Source organism: Pelobates fuscus, chromosome 10, assembly GCF_036172605.1.
Source record: "Pelobates fuscus isolate aPelFus1 chromosome 10, aPelFus1.pri, whole genome shotgun sequence".
NCBI lineage: Eukaryota > Metazoa > Chordata > Amphibia > Anura > Pelobatidae > Pelobates > Pelobates fuscus.
Genome location: NC_086326.1, coordinates 114,241,160 through 114,262,204, shown reverse-complemented (window position 1 = coordinate 114,262,204; position 21,045 = coordinate 114,241,160). Strand labels below are relative to the sequence as shown.

General features: G+C 46.2%; 1 protein-coding gene across 1 annotated transcript in view; it reads right to left on the bottom strand.

Moving 5' to 3' along the window:
- Positions 1-313: 313 nt before the first annotated feature.
- Positions 314-21,045, bottom strand: part of P2RX3 (purinergic receptor P2X 3) — a 196,369-nt gene continuing 175,637 nt past the window's right edge. Inside the window, exons 11-12 of the mRNA XM_063434918.1 lie at positions 2,109-2,186; positions 314-1,063 (exon numbers count right to left, since the gene is read on the bottom strand). Of these exons, the coding sequence (XP_063290988.1) occupies positions 947-1,063; positions 2,109-2,186 (195 nt within the window). The 3' untranslated portion in view covers positions 314-946. The remainder of the gene's footprint in view (positions 1,064-2,108; positions 2,187-21,045) is intronic.

Genomic DNA, 21,045 nt, shown 5'->3' with positions numbered 1-21,045 from the left:
ACAATGGTTTCAACTAAAATAGGAGGTGGCAATGTATACATATATTAAACTTTCTTTTTTTTTATTTAGTATTTACAGTTGTTATGAAAGGTGATGCTACGAAGAAAAGAGCTAGTGAAGGGGGTTAGCCAGAATTCAATACCACAAAAGTTGTAGTATAGTAGAGGTGGGTGTCTAGATAGGTAAATGGAAGATGTTAAAATAAATTAGGAATAAATTCAAGGGGAACTCTCATCTTTTTAAATAATAATTATTAAATGTATGTATATATAACAGGTCATATTGTATGTTTTAAGCACAGCAATGCTGTAGGATCACAATTTGGGTCATAATACAACCTCTTGTTCATAATCCACACCTCTACTATAACACTTCTCCTGCAACCTGTTGGCTCTTCAGTTCCATGCGGGAAACACTGTAATATTGATTATATGCAAAATTATTTTAGCTTTAAGAATACTAATTAATAATTTAACCAATATTACAGTTATATTGTTATTGTTCTATTCATATTGTGTCCCCTCGGCCTATCTGCTTATCTCTTTGTATTATTCACAAGGCATTTTCCATGCTGAATCGTTATGCTATGTCTACATGCAACATTATCTTAACTCATTACAGACGTAAAATGGAACCTGATGTCAAACAGAATTTTTCTACCACTAATTATCCTAGGTCTGTGTAAAACCACCATGGATCAGCTGTGGAGTCTGCAGGACTAATTGCAGAAAGGAAACCAGGAAGCAAAGAGTATTTTTTTTCTAAACAAAACCTTTGTTTTGTACTTAGTGTAAAGCACACTATTAGTTCTTTATATATGTCACACCCCTAAACTAAAAAAGAAAATAAATAAAAACATATTTACAAAGCACTTAAGAGAACGTTGAAGGATCACATAAAGCATCACAGTTATAACCCTGAAAGAGTGAAGAAGACTATACAGAGATTACAGGCCTATTGAGAAGGCCCCAGAGTCTGTAGACCGCTTTTCATCGGCACGTCCTGCCAGCGTTTGGTCACTTTTATACATTTGACTTCCCAAAGTGGGGGTTTCATCAGAGACCTGAAAGATAAAAAAGATAAATAATATATGGATAGAGAGTGAAAATGTTACTAAATACTTGTAAGAGTGTTATTCACATATATATCACTGATATACATGCTTTCTGTAGACATGTTGCAGTGAGCTGTGTGCTGTTTAGTCTGTCTATTCCAAAGCATTCTGCATGTACTGGTACATATAAATAGATACATTCAGAATAATAATTTTCACCATTATTTCTTTGGTTTATATTTGACTGCCAATGATCATCACATCTACCTAACATGCTCTATATATTTACACAATATCATTTTCTCTCACATTTCAAAATAAGTCTCCTTTTACCTATACTTTTTTTTTTTTTTTTGGAAGTGCATTTGAAAGCTTCTTTACTTTTCTTGTGCCTTCATTAGCTTATTTTTTCCAGTTATTTTTAAGTCAGATTAGGATTCTTAGTGCTTCGACCTCATTTCCACTGCCACCTCTTGACTACCACAATTCACTACAACACTGAAACTTCATTGGCTGTCACATATTTATCATATTTCCCCAGCAATCTTGTTTTTTTTTCCATTTTCCCACAAGTACCATGCCGTTCTCTAACTTCCCCAGCATCCGTATTAAACTCCCATGACCTCACAAACATCTGCATTTGGCCCACTGTCATTCTCAAAGCAGCTCTTCTGCTCTCTAACAATATCAATTTTGAGTTTTCCTAAATAGAGTCTTTATAAAAAGAAAGACTGAACTATTCAAAAAGACTGAAATTCCTATGAAATCAGAATATACAAGATAAAGTAAGGTTTATTTTGATTTCTGTAGCCATAAGGTGGCAAAGTTCAGACTGAGATTGTACATATATGTGAGATCATCTGTTGGGGATTTCACAATATCTTTATTGAAAAACATTTTGTAGTCTCACCTATGCAAGAATACACCAGTGATGTGAGCATGTCATATTGGGGAGAGGGGAGGGGAGGGGGGTTATTGCAAAGAATACAAGAAACCCACAAATGACCACAAAATAAATTTGACATTTTCCCCAGCAGTGTTACTCTAGCTTTACCTCTTCAAACTTCTTGGCTTTATATTGATCAGCCCCTTTCAGGAAATTTAGTAAAATGATATCACAAAGCACAGTGCCCTGAAAAACAGAGAATGTGTAAAAAGAAGATAAATATTACTACAGGACTTAAAAGCAACAATATCAAGGTAGATTAAGAGTAACATCTAAAACAAAGCTTATAGAACAAGCAAGATAACAAAATAGTTGCCATATCAGCTGTACTATGCTGATGGTTAAAAAGTACAAAGAGGGGATAAAAAAATAAAAAATAAACAACAGCAAGGCCCCATTGTACCCACCACTAAATAGAGTGGACCCTGTGCATGTACCCTCTAACTCTTGTGTGTTTGGATATTGGTTAGTAATCACGAGTTGCAGTGATTACAGACACTCCCAGCAGCTTTTGCCATCCCATGCGATCTGGGCTAATATACTGTGTTTGAGGTTGGCAGGTTTTATAGAGGGATGGTACTACCTTTTATTGGATAAACCCTGAGAGATTCTAGTCCATAGACCCTAGTCATTTGATAAAGTGTATTAGAAAGCAGCTCAGCTCATCTTGTACAACACAATAGTTTTAAAGGGACGTCCAGTCACTTTGGTGCTAAAAAGCTTACAACCCAACTTCTACCACTCTCCCTTTGTTAAGTACCAGAAGGATGTTCAGTCTAGTGACCATTTGTGGATCCCTAAATAATGTAATTTGGAATGGATGGCTGTGGACTGCATTAAAGACATATATTTAACCCCTTAAGGATACAGGACATGTGTGACATGTCATGATTCCCTTTTATTCCAAAGTTTGGTCCTTAAGGGGTTAAACCATAGGCATACCTCTCTATACCTCATTTGTTATTGGCCTGGTTCACATTTGATCTACAATCACATCCTTATTTGCTATGGCTGAAAAGGCTGTGTGTTCGCCCAACTTCAATACTAAATTTCTAGCATTCTTTAATAAAGTTCTGGAACTTCAGTGATGTCATTCTCAAAGCAGTCATTCTCAAAACAGGTAAGCAGTCTCCATCAATAAACTCTGGAATGGATATACATAGTTACATAGCTGAAAAGAGACTTGCGTCCATCAAGTTCAGCCTTCCTCACATATGTTTTACATAGGTGTGTGTATATATCTGTGTGCAAGGGAGTATGAATTAATGTGTGTCAGAGTGCATCTGGCAGTACGGATCAGCATCACCAATGAAAACCTACGAATAAGCAAGTAGCCCGCAAATGAATTGACTTCGAGACACTTAACTCAAAGGAACACTCTGGGTACTATAATCACTTAATCTCATTAAAATTGTTATGCTGCTTAAAGTCCCCTAGTGCTGTCCCAATATTCATTGATAAAACATTCTAATATCAATTGAATATTCTATAGTTCTTTAAATGCCCATATGAAGTGTTCCGCTTTTCCTTAATGCCATCCAAATGGCCTTTCTTTAATGCCAAATCAATATAAAATGAAATACCTGGATTTGTTTTAACATTTTATTTTATTCATGTACCTCTCCAATACTTAGCCTACATGGCATATTTACATATGTATTTCTTTCTTAATTGCATTGCATTTAGACAGTGTTTCCACTTTATGACTCAACAAGTAAAAAAAAAAAACACAATAGGTTTATATTTTGGTTTGGGCATGTTCACATGTCATTTCTTGTCTGATATTGCTGCCAGTGTACACAAATCCTGGTAATGCTTTAAGGAAGCAGTATTGAAGCTTTCCAAATGATTCAATACGGTTAGAAAAACTTTCCAAATGACTCATCTACAAACATTCAATAATTCTTTAATGGTGACCTCTGTAGATAAATAGCTTGGGACTTTTCCCTAACATTACTGAATCATTTGGAATGCTTATTAAATTGAGGCCTATATTTTAAAACACATTTTTCATGCTTGCCCACAGGTACTGCAAGCAGTAGGCAGATAAGAGAAAAAACCTCAGTTGCATGAGATTAATCAGGTGGCACCTGACCAGTACTTGTTAGCCAGTTTCCACAAACAAAAAACCCATTCAACCATAAGGTAGAGAAAAGCATCTCTATGTCCCAATCTGACATGGTGCAGGCACAAAACTGTATTATAATAATCCTATGGGCAATGCGATGACGATAAGGAGGACCTGTCTATAGTACCCCTCCTCCCAACCACTGCCCAGCAATGGGGAGGGTTTAAAATATTGACAGTGGCTAAAAGGCCTTTAGGGACCTATAAATGAAAATGAAGGCACCAAGCAATACAATGTATATATATAAAATAAGGCTTGCTTTCAGAATGTACAGACTTTCAGATATTTGCAATGAACAAATCAAACAAAATCAATTGAAATAGCTCAACACAATAAATACTTCAAGTGGTTTCCCCAAATTCAACTAAAAATACAAATTACAGTGAGCATCTTTAGTATGGAGTAGAGTACCCTTTTGCAAATTAGAAGCATAGCCAGACTCCAGCTTCAAGCAGTGTTCCTGAAGAGTTTTAGCCCATTGGTCATGAGCAATGGCCTCTAGTTCCATAATATTCTAGGGCTTGTGTGCTGTGAGCGCCTTATTTAAATTCCACCAGAAATTTTCTATGGGGTTCAAGTCAGGTGACTGATGGCCACTGTAGAATTTTCCAGGATTTCTTCTGCAATCAAGCCTTGGTGAAACTTGATGTATACTTGTGATCATTATTGGAAGGTTCAATGATGTCCAGGGGAGGGCTGGCAGCCTTAGGCCTGGGGGCAAAACCAGTCAATTTGCCCATTGCGCCACCAAATCAGTTCACCATCCATGCCCACCTTTTCCTGGTTTTATAACGGATATTGATGTTATGCTAATCCGTAGCTCTTTGCCATACCCGCTCCTTCACGGCTCTGACTTTCAATGTTGTCAGAGCACAGGCTGAGAATCTCTGAGCCTGTGCTCTGACTCACTAACTGAGCGCCGGAACCACGAGGGAGAGGATATGATCTGACTGCACCTACTGCTGGTGCGCACCAGTGGACCACCAGCGAATCGTTTAAATTAAATATGCTGGTGTACCCAACTTGTGAGCTGTGTTGGCCGCCGGGTGCCTCTGTTGTCATGGCACCCTGCGTGACCGCACAGCTTGCCCACCCCAACGGCTGGCCCTGCTGACACACACCGACGTTACTACTTAGACATCCCTCAATATTAATACAGACATCAGAGTAAACACCAATAAACTGTGGAAACAGAGCTGATCCCCCCATATTTATAAAGGTTTGCTTAGAGGATTTATTGTAAGAGTAAATCATGCCTCCTCCTCTCTCTCCCCCATGCGCTGCTCTGTAGGCTGGGAGGAAGTGAAGAGTAATCACAGTCTCCCAGCACAACGCCACCTGTGGCTGCATGGGGAACAGCTGTTTAATGTAATGCTTGCAGGACGGCCAGCTGCCGCAGAACCTCTTTGTTTCCGTCTCTGCAAAGGGCTCCAGGCACTGCTTGTTGTGAGTGTGAGCCACTGTAAATTAGGGGTAGAGGGCAGAGGGCACTTGCACTGCAGTCAAGACGGGTCTGGGCAGGAGGAGAGTGCAGTGCAATCAGTGAACTCCCCTCCTGTGGGTCACCAGTAGACTGGTGCACCTGCCCAGGATCAGAGCCGGTGCAAGGATTTTTGCCGCCCTAGACAAAATATAAATTTGCCGCCCCCCCATGTGACATCACAATGCCCCACCCATATGATCTGCCATATGAACGCCAGTGCTGCACACAGTGTGGGTTTACATTAAAAAGCCTGCAGGGACCAGCTATAGACACCACAACCACTTCATTAAGTTATAGTGTCCCTTTAATGTGAGGTAAATTATAGATTAGTGTCACTAATAATATACTAGATTGCCTACTTACAATTAGATGAGGATGATGATGGGCTGCAGTTTGGCTCCACTGATCTGGTGTAGAACAGGATCTCTGGAGGCTGTTTGCAACTGTGGTCACAAAATTCAATGTTCTGGGAGAATTAGAAGCAGCTCTATTTTTTGGGCTCAAGGTCTGGGCCCCAGGGCCTGACGGTGGGTATGCCCATAAGGCCCACTCATAAGTCCACTTATATGTTCCACCCACCCATGAGTTCGCTCACAGGGAGTGGAGTGTGTAGGGGATGTGTTATGAGTTATTGTAGAGGATCTAATATGTGTGCTTATGGTATGTAGTGTATAGGGATACCAGTTTGTGCAGGTGATGCAGTGTGTTTGTGTGTAGTGGAAGCAGTGTGTATTTGTGTATAAGGGATGTATTATGTGTTTCTGGTTGTGTGTAAGGGATGCATTGTGTGTGTGTGTGTGTGTGTGTGTGTGCGCATAGTGTGAAAGAGCTCCCTGTCTTGCCCCCTGTCCTATAGAGCTGTCCCTTCTGTCCCTTAGAGCTTCTTAACCCTCCTACTTCTTCTTACTCCCCATTCTTCTTCTTACCCCCTCTTCTTCTTCTTCTTACATCCCCCCTGCTTCTTACCCCCCCTTCTTCTTCTTACTCCCCCCTCTTCTTCTTACTTCCCCCTCTCCTTCTTACTCCCCACTCTTTTTCTTACTCCCCCTTCTTCTTACCCCCTATTTTTCTTATCTCCCCTCCTTCTTACTCCCCCCTCTTCTTACTCCCCCCCTCTTCTTCTTACTTCCCCTTCTTCTTCTTACCCCCCTATTTTTCTTATCTCCCCTCCTTCTTACTCCTCCCTCCCCCTCTTCTTATTCCCCCTCTCCCTCTTCTTACTCCACCTCCCCTCTTCTTCCCCCCTTTTTCTTATCTCCCCTCCTTCTTACTGCCCCCTCTTCTTACTCCCCCCTCCCCCTCTACTTATTCCCCCTCTCCCTCTTCTTACTCCCCCTCCCTCTCTTCTTCTTACTCCCCCCTCCCCTCTTACTCCCCCTCCCCTCTTCTTACTCCCCCCTCCCCTCTTACTCGCCCTCCCCTCTTCTTACTCCCCCCTCCCCTCTTACTCCCCCTCCCCTCTTCTTACTCCCCCCTCTTCTTACTCCCCCTCCCCTCTTCTTACTCCCCCTCCCCTCTCCTCTTCTTACTCCCCCCCTCCTCTTACTCCTCTCTCCCCTCTTACTCCCCATCCCCTCTTCTTACTCCCCCCTCCCCTCTTCTTACTCCCCCCTCCCCTCTTCTTACTCCCCCCTCCTCTTACTCCCCCCTCTTCTTACTCCCCCCTCCCCTCTTCTTACTCCCCCCTCTTCTTATTCCCCCTCCCCTCTTCTTATTCCCCCCTCCCCTCTTCTTATTCCCCCCTCCCCTCTTCTTACTCCCCCCTCCCCTCTTCTTATTCTCCCCTCCCCTCTTCTTATTCCCCCCTCCCCTCTTCTTATTCCCCCTCCCCTCTTCTTATCCCCCCTCCCCTCTTCTTATCCCCCCTCCCCTCTTCTTTTCTTACTCCCCCCTCCTCTTACTCCTCTCTCCCCTCTTCTTACTCCCCCTCCCCTCTTCTTACTCCCCCCTCCCCTCTTCTTACTCCCCTCCCCTCTTCTTATTCCCCCCTCCCCTCTTCTTATTCCCCCTCCCCTCTTCTTATCCCCCCTCCCCTCTTCTTATCCCCCCTCCCCTCTTCTTTTCTTACTCCCCCCTCCTCTTACTCCTCTCTCCCCTCTTCTTACTCCCCCTCCCCTCTTCTTACTCCCCCCTCCCCTCTTCTTACTCCCCCTCCTCTTACTCCCCCCTCTTCTTACTCCCCCCTCTTCTTATTCCCCCCTCCCCTCTTCTTATTCCCCCCTCCCCTCTTCTTATTCCCCCCTCCCCTCTTCTTACTCCCCCCCTCCCCTCTTCTTACTCCCCCCCTCCCCTCTTACTCCCCCTCCCCTCTTACTCCCCCTCCCCTCTTACTCGCCCTCCCCTCTTCATACTCCCCCTTCCATCTTCTTACTCCCCCCTCCCCTCTTACTCCCCCTCCCCTCTTCTTACTCCCCCCTCCCATCTTACTCGCCCTCCCCTCTTCTTACTCCCCCCTCCCCTCTTACTCCCCCTCCCCTCTTCTTACTCCCCCCTCTTCTTACTCCCCCTACCCTCTTCTTACTCCCCCTCCCCTCTCCTCTTCTTACTCCCCCCCTCCTCTTACTCCTCTCTCCCCTCTTACTCCCCATCCCCTCTTCTTACTCCCCCCTCCCCTCTTCTTACTCCCCCCTCCCCTCTTCTTACTCCCCCCTCCTCTTACTCCCCCCTCTTCTTACTCCCCCCTCCCCTCTTCTTACTCCCCCCTCTTCTTATTCCCCCTCCCCTCTTCTTATTCCCCCCTCCCCTCTTCTTATTCCCCCTCCCCTCTTCTTATCCCCCCTCCCCTCTTCTTATCCCCCCTCCCCTCTTCTTTTCTTACTCCCCCCTCCTCTTACTCCTCTCTCCCCTCTTCTTACTCCCCCTCCCCTCTTCTTACTCCCCCCTCCCCTCTTCTTACTCCCCCTCCTCTTACTCCCCCCTCTTCTTACTCCCCCCTCTTCTTATTCCCCCCTCCCCTCTTCTTATTCCCCCCTCCCCTCTTCTTATTCCCCCCTCCCCTCTTCTTACTCCCCCCCTCCCCTCTTCTTACTCCCCCCCTCCCCTCTTACTCCCCCTCCCCTCTTACTCCCCCTCCCCTCTTACTCGCCCTCCCCTCTTCATACTCCCCCTTCCATCTTCTTACTCCCCCCTCCCCTCTTACTCCCCCTCCCCTCTTCTTACTCCCCCCTCCCATCTTACTCGCCCTCCCCTCTTCTTACTCCCCCCTCCCCTCTTACTCCCCCTCCCCTCTTCTTACTCCCCCCTCTTCTTACTCCCCCTACCCTCTTCTTACTCCCCCTCCCCTCTCCTCTTCTTACTCCCCCCCTCCTCTTACTCCTCTCTCCCCTCTTACTCCCCATCCCCTCTTCTTACTCCCCCCTCCCCTCTTCTTACTCCCCCCTCCCCTCTTCTTACTCCCCCCTCCTCTTACTCCCCCCTCTTCTTACTCCCCCCTCCCCTCTTCTTACTCCCCCCTCTTCTTATTCCCCCTCCCCTCTTCTTATTCCCCCCTCCCCTCTTCTTATTCCCCCCTCCCCTCTTCTTGCTCCCCCCTCCCCTCTTCTTATTCCCCCCTCCCCTCTTCTTATTCCCCCCTCCCCTCTTCTTATTCCCCCCTCCCCCCTTCTTATTCCCCCCTCCCCTCTTCTTACTCCCCCCCTCCCCTCTTCTTACTCCCCCCCTCCCCTCTTCTTATTCCCCCCTCCCCTCTTCTTATTCCCCCCTCCCCTCTTCTTATTCCCCCTCCCCTCTTCTTATTCCCCCCTCCCCTCTTCTTACTCCCCCCCTCCCCTCTTATTACTCTCCCCCTCCCCTCTTATTACTCCCCCCCTCCCCTCTTATTACTTCCCCCTCCCCTCTTCTTACTCCCCCCCTCCCCTCTTCTTACTCCCCCCATCCCTTCTTCTTACCCCCTCCCCTGTAGCGTGGCCGAGCTGCTTTCCGGTCCGCAGTGCCCGGCCGGAGTGATAGGAAGGTGCCCACTGAGTGTGCACCTTCCTGTCAGTCCGGCCGGTTACAGGAAACAGGAACTCCGTGCGGAACAGGAGTTTCTGTTTCCTGTAACCGGCCGGACTGACAGGAAGGTGCACACTCAGTGTGCACCTTCCTATCACTCCGGCCGGGACCGCGGACCGGAAAGCAGCTCGGCCACGCTACAGGGGAGAGGAGGGAGGGAAAAGCTGCTGCAGCCATCTGAGCGCTCTTTACAGAGCACTCGGCGGCTGCAGCATTTAAAGGGCCGGCCCGCCGCGGTCGGTCCTAAAAGAATTTCGGGCAGCCTGGGGGGCAATTGCCTCCCTGCCCCCCGGCCCAGCCCGCCCCTGATGATGTCCAAGCTTCAGCTTCATCACAGGCAGCATGAGGTTTTCTCCTAGGATTTTTGGATACTTCAATGATACTTCCTCTTACCTTCCATGCGCTGCAGGTTTCCACTGCCAGAGGATGCAAAGCATCCCCAGAGCATCACCGAGCCACCACCATGCTTAACTGTAGGCAGAGCGCTACTTTCAGTATATGCTTCATTCTTCTTCCTCCAGACATACCGCTCATCCATTGGGCCGAAAAGCTTCAGTTTTGTTTCATTGCTCCACAAAACATAATCTCCAAACTTCTGTGGCTTATTTATATGATGCTGAGCTGAGCATTTGGAAGCCAATTTGTCTTGTGCCTTTTGGTCAGTGGTGGTGTATGTCTTTGGTTAGTACGCTCCTTACTGTGCTCACTGAAACCTCAGTGCCTGTTTCCACCAAGTCTTGCTGCAGGTCTTTTGCAGTCACTCCAGGGTTTTTTGCAACGTGCCTTCTCAGAGTTCTGGTTGTAGCCATCTATAGCTTATTTTTTCTGCCCCATCCAGGTAGTGTAACCACTGTTCCTTTAACTTTGAACTTGCAAACTATGCTTCCAACTGTGTCTCTATGCCTTTGTTATCTTGTTTATCCTGTTCGTTGTTTGTGAAGGGCGATGATCTCTTCTCTTAACTTTGTGGACCATTCTTTTGGCTCTCATATGCAGTCAAACGTGACACTCAACAGATCCCTAACCAGTTCAGGTATTTTAAGTGGTCCAACTCAAGCACACCTGTTGGAAATAATGAATGATGATGTGACTTGAGACCACAACTGTTTTCCATATTTGGATCTGGAGAAGTCATTATAAGTTGCATTTTTTGTTGAATTTAGGGAAACCACTGGAAGCATTTGTTGTGTTGAGCTATTTCAATAACTCTTGTTTGATTTATTCATTGCAAACAGCAGAAACTCTGCAAATGTTGACAATAAACCTGATTTTCAGTGTGGGTTGAATAATTTTGATTGCAACTGTGTTATAGAATTATTAAAACCCTTATTACATTTCCCATTAACTCCATTAACTTCATTATATGACAGATTTTCCTAAAAGCATTTAGAAAGAGAATGTATTTTCTAGAAGGATATGAGCAACACCGGAATTGTCAAGTTCCTGTAGTATGAAACATTGTATGCCATAGTTAGATCATGAGAACTGAACTAATGAAATGTCCATTCACTAAAAAGCCTTGAACCTGACCTCGAATCTAACAGCACTAACTACTCAAAATGGCGCCTAAAGCCCCCCTCCCATCGAGTAAAGCCTCGTGCTAACAAAATGGCGTCTGAGCCATCGTGTCCACTCCCGTGTCCAAGATGACGCCACCTCTCGGTGGGAGGACATTTAGCCGTCCACTTAGTACTTAAGCCAATTAATAATATTGATGGGTGGGTATTGACATAGCCACTTAACACCTAACCCAATTAATGATGTTTATTTGTTGTTATCTTGATATTCTATGATGATGTAATATTGCCTTTATAAGGGTCTGCGAACCCGCTTTTTAACCAGATGCCATTAAATTTTCTCGAAGTTCTTTTAACCTGAACTCCGTGTGTCAGTGTGAATTTACTTCTGCGTATACGCAATTTAATCATCTCAAATTTGGACAGGAACAGATAGTCATTCAAACTTCTTTGTTTGCTTAAAAGAATCTATATCAATTTGGCGCATCCAACGTGGGGCTCTGGGTTATGGCCTTTGGCCGGTCAGCCGTCCCAGAAGACGCTGGATGGAGGAATCCTGGGGGAAGGAAAGGAGACTGATCACCTCCCAGTACACGGTAGAGACTGCTGCAGAGCCTAGCCGGTATGTTCCAGCCCCTTTGATTGACCCATCCCAGTGTCTGCGACTGCTGCCGGGAGGACATCAAAGTCAGGTAATAACTTGCCCGGGGGCCTTATTGTTACCCACCTGTTTACCTGCATTTTGACTATCTGTTGCCTGGGTGTGTTTGTATTGGTCTGTCCTTAGCTTAGTGCCCGGGTAGAGTGCTTGCCTGTTTACCCCTTTTAGGAGCCACGTGGCTGTGGCTGTAAGGAAAAAAGGGGGTGGACCTGTGGAAGATTTCCTGGGGGTCCTCTATTGCCTGTTTACCCCTTTTAGGAGCCACGTGGCTGTGGCTGTAAGGAAAAAGGGGGGTGGACCTGTGGAAGTTTTCCTGGGGGTCCTCTATTGCCTGTTTACCCCTTTTAGGAGCCACGTGGCTGTGGCTGTAAGGAAAAAGGGGGGTGGACCTGTGGAAGTTTTCCTGGGGGTCTTCTTTTGCCTGTTTACCTCTTTTAGCTGCCGGGTAGCTGCGGCAGTAAGGAAAAATAGGAGGGGGGAATCTGTGGAGGGGTGTAGACTCACTGCTTCCTGGGGATTCCCCATAGTGTCGCTTTGACAGCTTAGCTAGCCTCATTGGACACTTATTTTCTCTGCTTGCAGAGGACAGGACACTTCAGCCTCGAGCGCTGATGCTGGTAGTGTTCCAGTTTTTATTTTTGTGGCGGGTGGATTCAAGCAGGCATTGCTGTCTCCAGCACCACGTGGTAGTGGGACTTACGTGTGGGTCCGTAGGGGCACTACGGGAGTGAGGGAAGTGGTGGTCACGGGTACCGGACCACTGTAACAAGGGAGGCTACACAGGATTCGGGTCGGAGATGGTTGGTGTTTCCTGTGGCCGCTGGTAGTGAGACTTACGAAAGTCGTTCTCCGAGCGGGGACACTACGAGGTTGAGGGAGGTGGCTTTGGCCACATGAGTAAAGGAAAGGGATTACTGTTGAATTTATTTGAACTGTGATGCATGCACTGTATTTTTTATTGAAATGTTGTCTTAATTGGGAGTACTTTCACTTTTTACTTTTACTCTACTTCCTGTGTTATTTACACTTTCCCCTCCTATTTCTCTTTGTGAGAGAAGTGATTGGTCACACACTTCTCACCTCGCTCCAATCCGTGGCTACCTTGGGTAGGCGGAATAAGTGACTAGTCTACGTTTTGGGAAGACGTACGTAGGGACCCACCCTTACGTAGCAGTCGAGCATTGTAGACACTCTGTTTCATTTTCTTCCTCTATATCTGGGACACCTTTTATAGGGGGAATGGGACAGGGGTTAGATAAGCCCAGCAAGGGCTGGTTAGCGTGTGATCTAGTTGAAGACAGAGAGGGTGAAGAGATGGTTAAGAGAGTTGAAAAGATTGCTAAAGTGTGTGGAATTGCTGTACCTTCATGTGGTAGATTACAGCCAGAGAGCTGGCGCAGATTACTGACAGAGAAGAAAGGCAAGCTTACAGATAATGATTTGCTTCGTACAGCAGAAGCCTGGTACAGAGTAGCAAGAGCTATTCAGCAGGAAGGTTGGGTTGGGGAAGAAATTGATCACAAAGGTTTGAAACTGTATGTATATCATAATAATTATGTTGCTGGGGGATTCCCTCAGCCAGCGCCCCAAAATGGCGCCCAAGGGATGTCCATTCCCAAGGTTCAGTCAGCAATGAGTGACATTCAGCTGACCATGATCTCCACCCTTAACCCTCCCATCACCCATCCCGTCATCGCCCCTGTTTACCCAGTCCTGAATTCTGATGGATCTTTATTCTCCCCCCCCATCATCCCTACAACTATCATCACCCTCATCCATCCCGGCACCATCTTCCCTGCCTAATCCAGCTATTCCATCCGTCATTCCTTCTCTACGCTCTCTCTCCGTCTATAACCCTACCCTCCCACTTGCACCCACCCAGTCCACTAACCCCTCCTCACTTGCTATTACCCATCCTACTACACCCGCTTCGGTCCCTCCTACTACACCTGCCTCTGCTAATCTCTCTCCGTCCTCCCTTCTGCCTACTCCTCCCGCAGCCCAAGTTCCCGCCTCCCCACCTTCACATCCCTACCCCGGATATCCCACCTCCCTTCCTAATCCCTACCCAGCTATCTCGCCCTCCCCAGGTTCTGCCCTAGCCCCTGCCCAGATGGCCTGGCCATACCCCTACCCCTATCCCGTGGCCCTGTCCTATCCAAACAATCCCTACTTCCCTTCCCTAGCCACACCCCAGGCCCCATTCACGCCCATCCCGATACAGTCTGCCCCGGATGTGCCCACATCCAACATGGCCACCACTACCTCTCTTAACCCTAACGCAGCTTCCTTCCATGCCCCCAATATGGCGGCCCCCAGTAATCCAGCACCCCTAATGCCAGTACTTCCTGGTGATTTCTCACCTCGAACTCATGACCCACTGTCTACCCCGGCATCCGGGATCCCCACATATCCCCCGGTCCTGACACCTCAAGCGGCTCCGCTTCCCAAAGGGGTCCAGGTCACATACGAAGAAGAATTTGAAGAGGTTGGCTCTCATGGTTACCATGGCTCACCGGATGCCATAGAGCCTCAGCCTCGCTGTTCCCTCGATGATCCTTTCGGACATATGGGCCGGGGAGAGCAGGCTCCTCCTAAATATGTTTCTTTTAATCCCACTCAGGCTAGTGCTTTGATGAAATCACTCCCTGACCCAGAAAAGCAACCAATGCCTTTTTACCGAGGGATAGTTCAGATTCAAAAGACCTATTCCGCCGCATGGCGAGATTTACTAAGCATTTGTGCCATTAAGGCCGGAGATGCATACTGGCCTAGCATAGCCCGCCACCTCAGCACAAATTTGCTTGAGACTGATACTGATTACTCTTCTGGAATAGCATTCTGCAACCAGCTAAAGGACTGGGCTAAGGACAAACTTGCAGATCAGGCTGCTGGCCTTACTGACATTGTGCAGGAAAAAGGAGAATCAGTGGAAAGGTTCCATGCAAGACTGTTTCAAGTGTTCTCAGATTTGGGATTTGATCTTACTAATAAGATTCATTCTCAAATGCTGTCCGGTGCCTTTGTCCTGGGCATCAAAGACTCTATACGCAAGGGGATCATTGCTGCACGCCCTGAATATAGAGTTGTTCCTCTGAATAAATTACTCCTGGTGGCTAGGGGACTAGAATCTGCTCAGAATCCTAGAAGGCCCAATTCAGCTCCTCTCATGGTGTCCCGCCCCGGACCTGTTCCAAGAGGCACCAAGCCCGAGGATGGAAATTGTTTTAATTGTGGTGCTAAAGGTCACTTCAGGGGTGAATGTCCTGAACCCAAGAAAGTGACCAAGTCTGCACATGTCCACAAGACCCCAAAAGCCCTTCCACTTGTTGAGGAGACAGAAGATTAGGAAATTGGAAAGCCTGTGTCATTAACCCCTGTCATGGCAGTGTCCTCAGAGGATCAGGGGGGCCACTTGCCACTGTGACCCTACCCATTGAAGGACAACCTACTACATTTCTTGTTGACACAGGTGCAGCCCGAAGTGTTCTGCGAGAACAAGACCTGCCAGACCCATCATTTCTGTCAAAAATTGATGTCTCTTGTGTAGGAGTGGATGGCCTACCAAGACAAAGTCCTTTAACAACTCCTCTACGGGTTGGCAACTACCCTAGCTTGCTTGCTCGCTTTGTGGTGTCTTCCACATGCCCCATTAACCTGTTAGGCGCTGATGTTCTTTCACGCCTGCAAGCATCTATCATCTTCACTCCAGATGGACAAGTAGAATTATCTACCCCTCTATCTGTTTCTGACACCTCAGCCTTGTGCTCCCTGCCTCTGATGCTCCATTTAGAACAACCCCATGGGGATGCAAAGGAACTGAGGTCTAATTTCCCTGATTCACTAAAGACAAAGGTTCCTACTAAACTGTGGTCCTCAGGCCCAGAGGACATAGGTCATTTAAAAGTCCCACCTGTGATGGTTAAACTCATTCCAGGAGCAAAGTTACCAAGGAAATCACAGTACCTTTGAAACCAGCGCAAGCCGCAGCTATCACAATGCAAATCCAAGCACTCCTGGAGAAGGGTGCTCTTGTCAAATGTGAATCTCCATGCAACACCCCGTTGTTTCCTGTGAAGAAAAGGACACCAAAAGGAGAACCAGAGAAGTACAGAATGGTCCAGGATCTCCGTGCAGTGAATGAAGCAACAGTCCTGGACACCCCTATTGTGCCAAACCCACACACTCTTCTCTCTGGAGTTCCACCTTCTGCAAAGTACTTCACAGTCATTGATCTGGCCAATGCCTTCTTCAGTGTACCCCTGGATCCAATCTGTCAATACCTGTTTGCCTTCACACATGAAAAACAACAGTACACATGGACTGTTATGCCCCAAGGGGCACAAAATTCACCAAGTCAATTTGCGAAGGCCATGTGCTCTATTCGTGATCCATGGCAATCTGAACATCCAGAGGTCGTCCTGCTCCAATATGTAGATGATTTGCTGCTCTGTGGAGATGACATACCCAAAACAGAAGAATGCTCAATTAATCTCCTTTGCTATTTAGCAGAACAAGGATGTAAAGCTTCACTTCTCAAGCTTCAATTCTGTCAACCTACTGTTATCTTCCTTGGCCATTGTCTATCTCAGGGTACTAGACATCTCACCCATGACCGAGTTAGAGCAGTACTAGATATTCCACCCCCAAGGACCTCAAATCCTCTACATGCCTTCCTAGGCCTCATTTCTTACTGCCGAGCATGGATCCCAGAAACTTCTCTGCTCATGCAACCACTCTATGATGCCCTCAAGTCAGACCCATTCTGCTTGACCATAGAAGCCCATGACAACTTCTGTACCCTAAAACGTGCTATTGCTTCTGCTCCTGCCCTTGGCCTACCAGACTATACCAAACCCTTCAAGTTATTTGTCTCTGAAAGACAGGGCCATGCTACAGGAGTTCTTACTCAAGCACATGAATCCAAAGGCCGACAAAGGCCTATTGGATTTTTCTCCTACCAACTAGATATTGTGGCCAGAGGAACCCCTTCTTGCCTTCGGGCCATTTTTGCAGCCAGGGAACTAATTGAAAGAACTGCAGACCTGGTCCTTGGCCACCCTCTAGTTTTTTTGGCCCCTCATAACATTTCTGCCATAATTAACCAAGTCCAACTCAAGCATGTCTCTCCTGCCAGACACCTCCGTCTTCAATGTCATCTCCTACTACCTGACAACATTACTCTCCAGAGATGTCAGGTTATCAATCCGTCCACTCTTCTTCCACTTCCTGAGGGGGTACTATGGATTTATCATGGATGAAACCTACATTTTCCTTCTTGCTGGCACCATCAAGAAAATGCATCCCAATTTATCTTTTCATGACGGACAGGCACCTCTTTGCGATGGAGCAGGATATGCCTTCTGTACCATGTGGTACAAACCAAACATCACTCCTGAACCCTGCTATGAAGATGAGCTCTATCATCTGGTCGAGGTGAAACTTACTTCACAAGACTTCTACTGTGACTCTGAAGGCAACAGTATGGTCTTGATTCATCTACCTCCAGAACTTAAACATTTGTATCATCATTGGGACATTGCCATTCCACATGTCCCTGTTACCAAGTTAAAGACAAGATCATGGAATGATCTTGGGCCCATGGCAAAATTATGGGCCACCATGAATGAATCACAGCTACAGAAAAATGGCGTTGTCAAATACCCAGTAACTGACCATCTAGAGGCATGGCCACGCCACTTCCTGGAAAATGAATTTCAAGATCTGGTCATAGTAAATGACTATGACCCAGAGACACCCCATGACTGTTTTGAGCAGATGAAAATGGAGACAACACATCTACCAACCGTGCATGAGGATCCACTAGTAGATCCTGATCTCACTCTGTTTGTGGACGGTTCAAGGTATGCTGATGAAGAAGGAAAATACCACACAGGATATGCCATAACCACAACAGATGAAATTATTAAGTCATCATCTTTACCACCAACAATGTCTGCACAAGAAGCCGAATTGCAAGCCCTGACTTCAGCGTGCAAAATCTCTGAAGGAAAGCGCGCCAACATCTACACAGATTCAAGATATGCACTGGGCGTGGCTCATGACTTCGGATTAATTTGGAAAACAAGAGGATTTCTTACCACTGCCGGTACGCCAGTCAAACACAGTTCTGCAATCAAAGAACTAATGGATGCCCTCCTACTCCCAGAAGAAGTAGCCATTTTGAAAGTAAAGGCACACGGGAAATTGGATACAGATGAAGCAAAGGGCAACCATTTGGCTGATCAGGCTGCTAAGCAAGCGGCAAGAGAATTGCAGGAAGTGGATGAAGGAGTGTCCGGACACGAAGAAATTCCTATTTTTACTTTACAGACTCTTTCTACTGACCTAAGAATCCTACGGGAACAGCAAACTGCGGTTGCCCCTGAGGAAATACAGAAATGGAAGAAGAAAGGAGCAGTTCTAGAAGACGGAGTATATTACAACAATCTTAGATTCTGCCTCCCTAAGAATTTATATCCAGCAGTAGTCCAATGGGCACATGGACCTGCACATCTGTCAAAAGACCTAATGGCTGCCCTCATACAGAAGTATTATGAAGCACCTGGAATCACTACACTGATCAACAACTTTTGCAAGGCCTGTGTCATTTGCGCAAAGTGCAACCCAGGAAAACCAATCAAAGTGCCCTTGAAACACCTGGCCAAGCCTATGTACCCATTCCAGAGAATTCAGATTGACCACATACAGATGCCAAAGAGTGGTCCACATGAATATGCACTAGTAATAGTGGATATGTTTTCAGGCTGGCCAGAAGCCTATCCAGTAGCCAATATCACTGGCAAGACAACAGCAAAGCGTCTACTCGTAGACATTGTATGTAGATTTGGACTCCCAGAAGTTATTGAGAGTGACCAGGGCCCAGCTTTTACAGCAACAGTGACTAAAGAAATTTGGACTGCTCTGGGGGTTACCCTAGCTTTCCACACCCCTTACCACCCACAAAGCAGTGGCAAAGTGGAACGCATGAATGGTACCCTAAAAGCTAGAATGTTAAAAATGTCACAAGAAACAAAGATGCCCTGGCCAGAAAGCTTGTCAATAGCTCTATTCAGCGTCAGACACACACCTAGAGGGAAGCATTCATTATCCCCATATGAGATTTTATTTGGGACTGCACCCAGACTAGGTTGCTATTACCCACAACAGCTACAGCTTCAAACTGATGTTTTGGTAGATTATGTAACTGAACTTGCAAGTGCTTTGAACAAAATACATGCCCAAGTTTTCTCTTCAATTCCAGATCCCGATTTTGATACGGGTACCCACAGCCTGCTTCCCGGAGATTGGGTCCTGGTCAAGAAATTTGTGCGGAAACATACCCTGGAACCAAGATTTGACGGACCATTCCAAGTTCTCCTGATCACTTCAACCTCCGTCAAGTTGGCTGGCAGGCCACATTGGATCCACGCTTCCCATTGCAAGAAGACTCCTGCCCCAGAGGAAGCAGATACCGCACAACCATGTACCCCTGGTACATTATCACCTTAATTAGCCTAATTAAGGCCCAACAAGTAGCCATTACTAAAGATGCCAGTGGGTATACCTTCTGGTACAATTCCTCATGTACCTGTGTGGCTACGTATACTTTTGACTATTGTGACATTGTAGACTGCCCATTCCCGACGTCACAAATTCAAACCATTTATAGAGATATACCTCATGTAAAAGACCCCTTTGTTTGTGTAGTTGACAAACAATGGGGGCATAACTGTAACCATTGGGGGGCTGCAGGGTGGAATGCTGGGCCTGCCTGGGGTTACAAACCCAAAAGTGCCTTATCTAAAGTAGATGACCATGGTAGATCCCTCCTCCAAAGAATTACTTTAACCCCTTAAGGACCAAACTTCTGGATTAAAAGGGAATCATGACATGTCACACACGTCATGTGTCCTTAAGGGGTTAAGGAAGCCTGGAGGAGGTACACCCATGAAATTAATTCTAAACATAGAGCATCCCAGCCCAACGGATGCAGACCAGTATGTAATGGGAATGTATTGGAAGAAAGGTTCCTATAACAAATTGGGGCACTTCTACCTAATAGATATGTGCCACTCTCCAGAGTGGCAAGGGGCTACCCACATGGTCCCAAACCCATTAAAACCACACATCCAGTCCTTTAAAGACATGATGGCCATTGCTAATCCCACCTTTGAAGATACCATGGCCGCTGAAACAGGTTTTAATGATGTTAATTTATGGTTGGAATGGATGAGATATAATGCCAACAAGCATAACAGAACCGCATGCTATGTGTGTGGTGGTGCCCGGCCTCACCTCGGCACCGTGCCCTTGACTTTGCCATTAGAATTAGAAAATTGCATATTAAGTCTTTTTGCCTACCATTACAATTTTAATAGGTCCCTCTGCAAAGCATGGACAGTAGAGTACCCCCTCCTAATCAAGGATGTCAAACCCCCAGATGGTGTTACGATCTATAAGGGAAACTACACCTGTTATGCCAATTATGACGGAATTGGTAAGTTCATGGGTAACTTTTCCAAAGGATATTGTGCCACCTACAGAACTGTCCCTATGTACCTGTTACAATTCCATACTTGGTCATTAGGGGATATTTACTGGTTGTGTGGGGATTTACAGTTAAGATCCAGAATGGACAAGGAATGGTGGGGGGAGTGTACTCTGGCTAAAGCCATCATGCCCATACATATTATCACTGACACACACCCTGACATACATGAGTCCATACACACACCAGCTAAGGTCAAGCGCGAAGCCCCAGTAAGAGGCAGTTTTGACCCCCACATTTATATTGATGCCATTGGGGTGCCTAGGGGGGTGCCTAATGAATTTAAAGCAAGAGATGAAGTTGCTGCGGGGTTTGAATCACTTTTTACCATAGTTACTGCAAACAAGAATTTAAATTGGATTCATTACATTTATTACAACCAACAACGCTTTGTCAACTACACCAGAGATGCCCTCCAGGGTTTAGCTGAACAATTGCAGGCCACATCCCAGATGTCCTTCCAGAACAGAATGGCCTTAGACATGATTCTAGCTGAGAAGGGGGGCGTATGTAAAATACTGCCCGACACATACATCCCAGAAAACACAGGTCCTAATGGTAAAGTCACTATGGCCATAGAGAAATTAAATAAGCTCTCTGAAGAGTTAAAGAGGAATTCTGGGGTGAAAGATCCCTGGGAAAGGTGGTTTGGTTGGATGACAGGGTGGCAAAAAGCTTTAATTCACATTGGTATGGCATTACTAATTTTTCT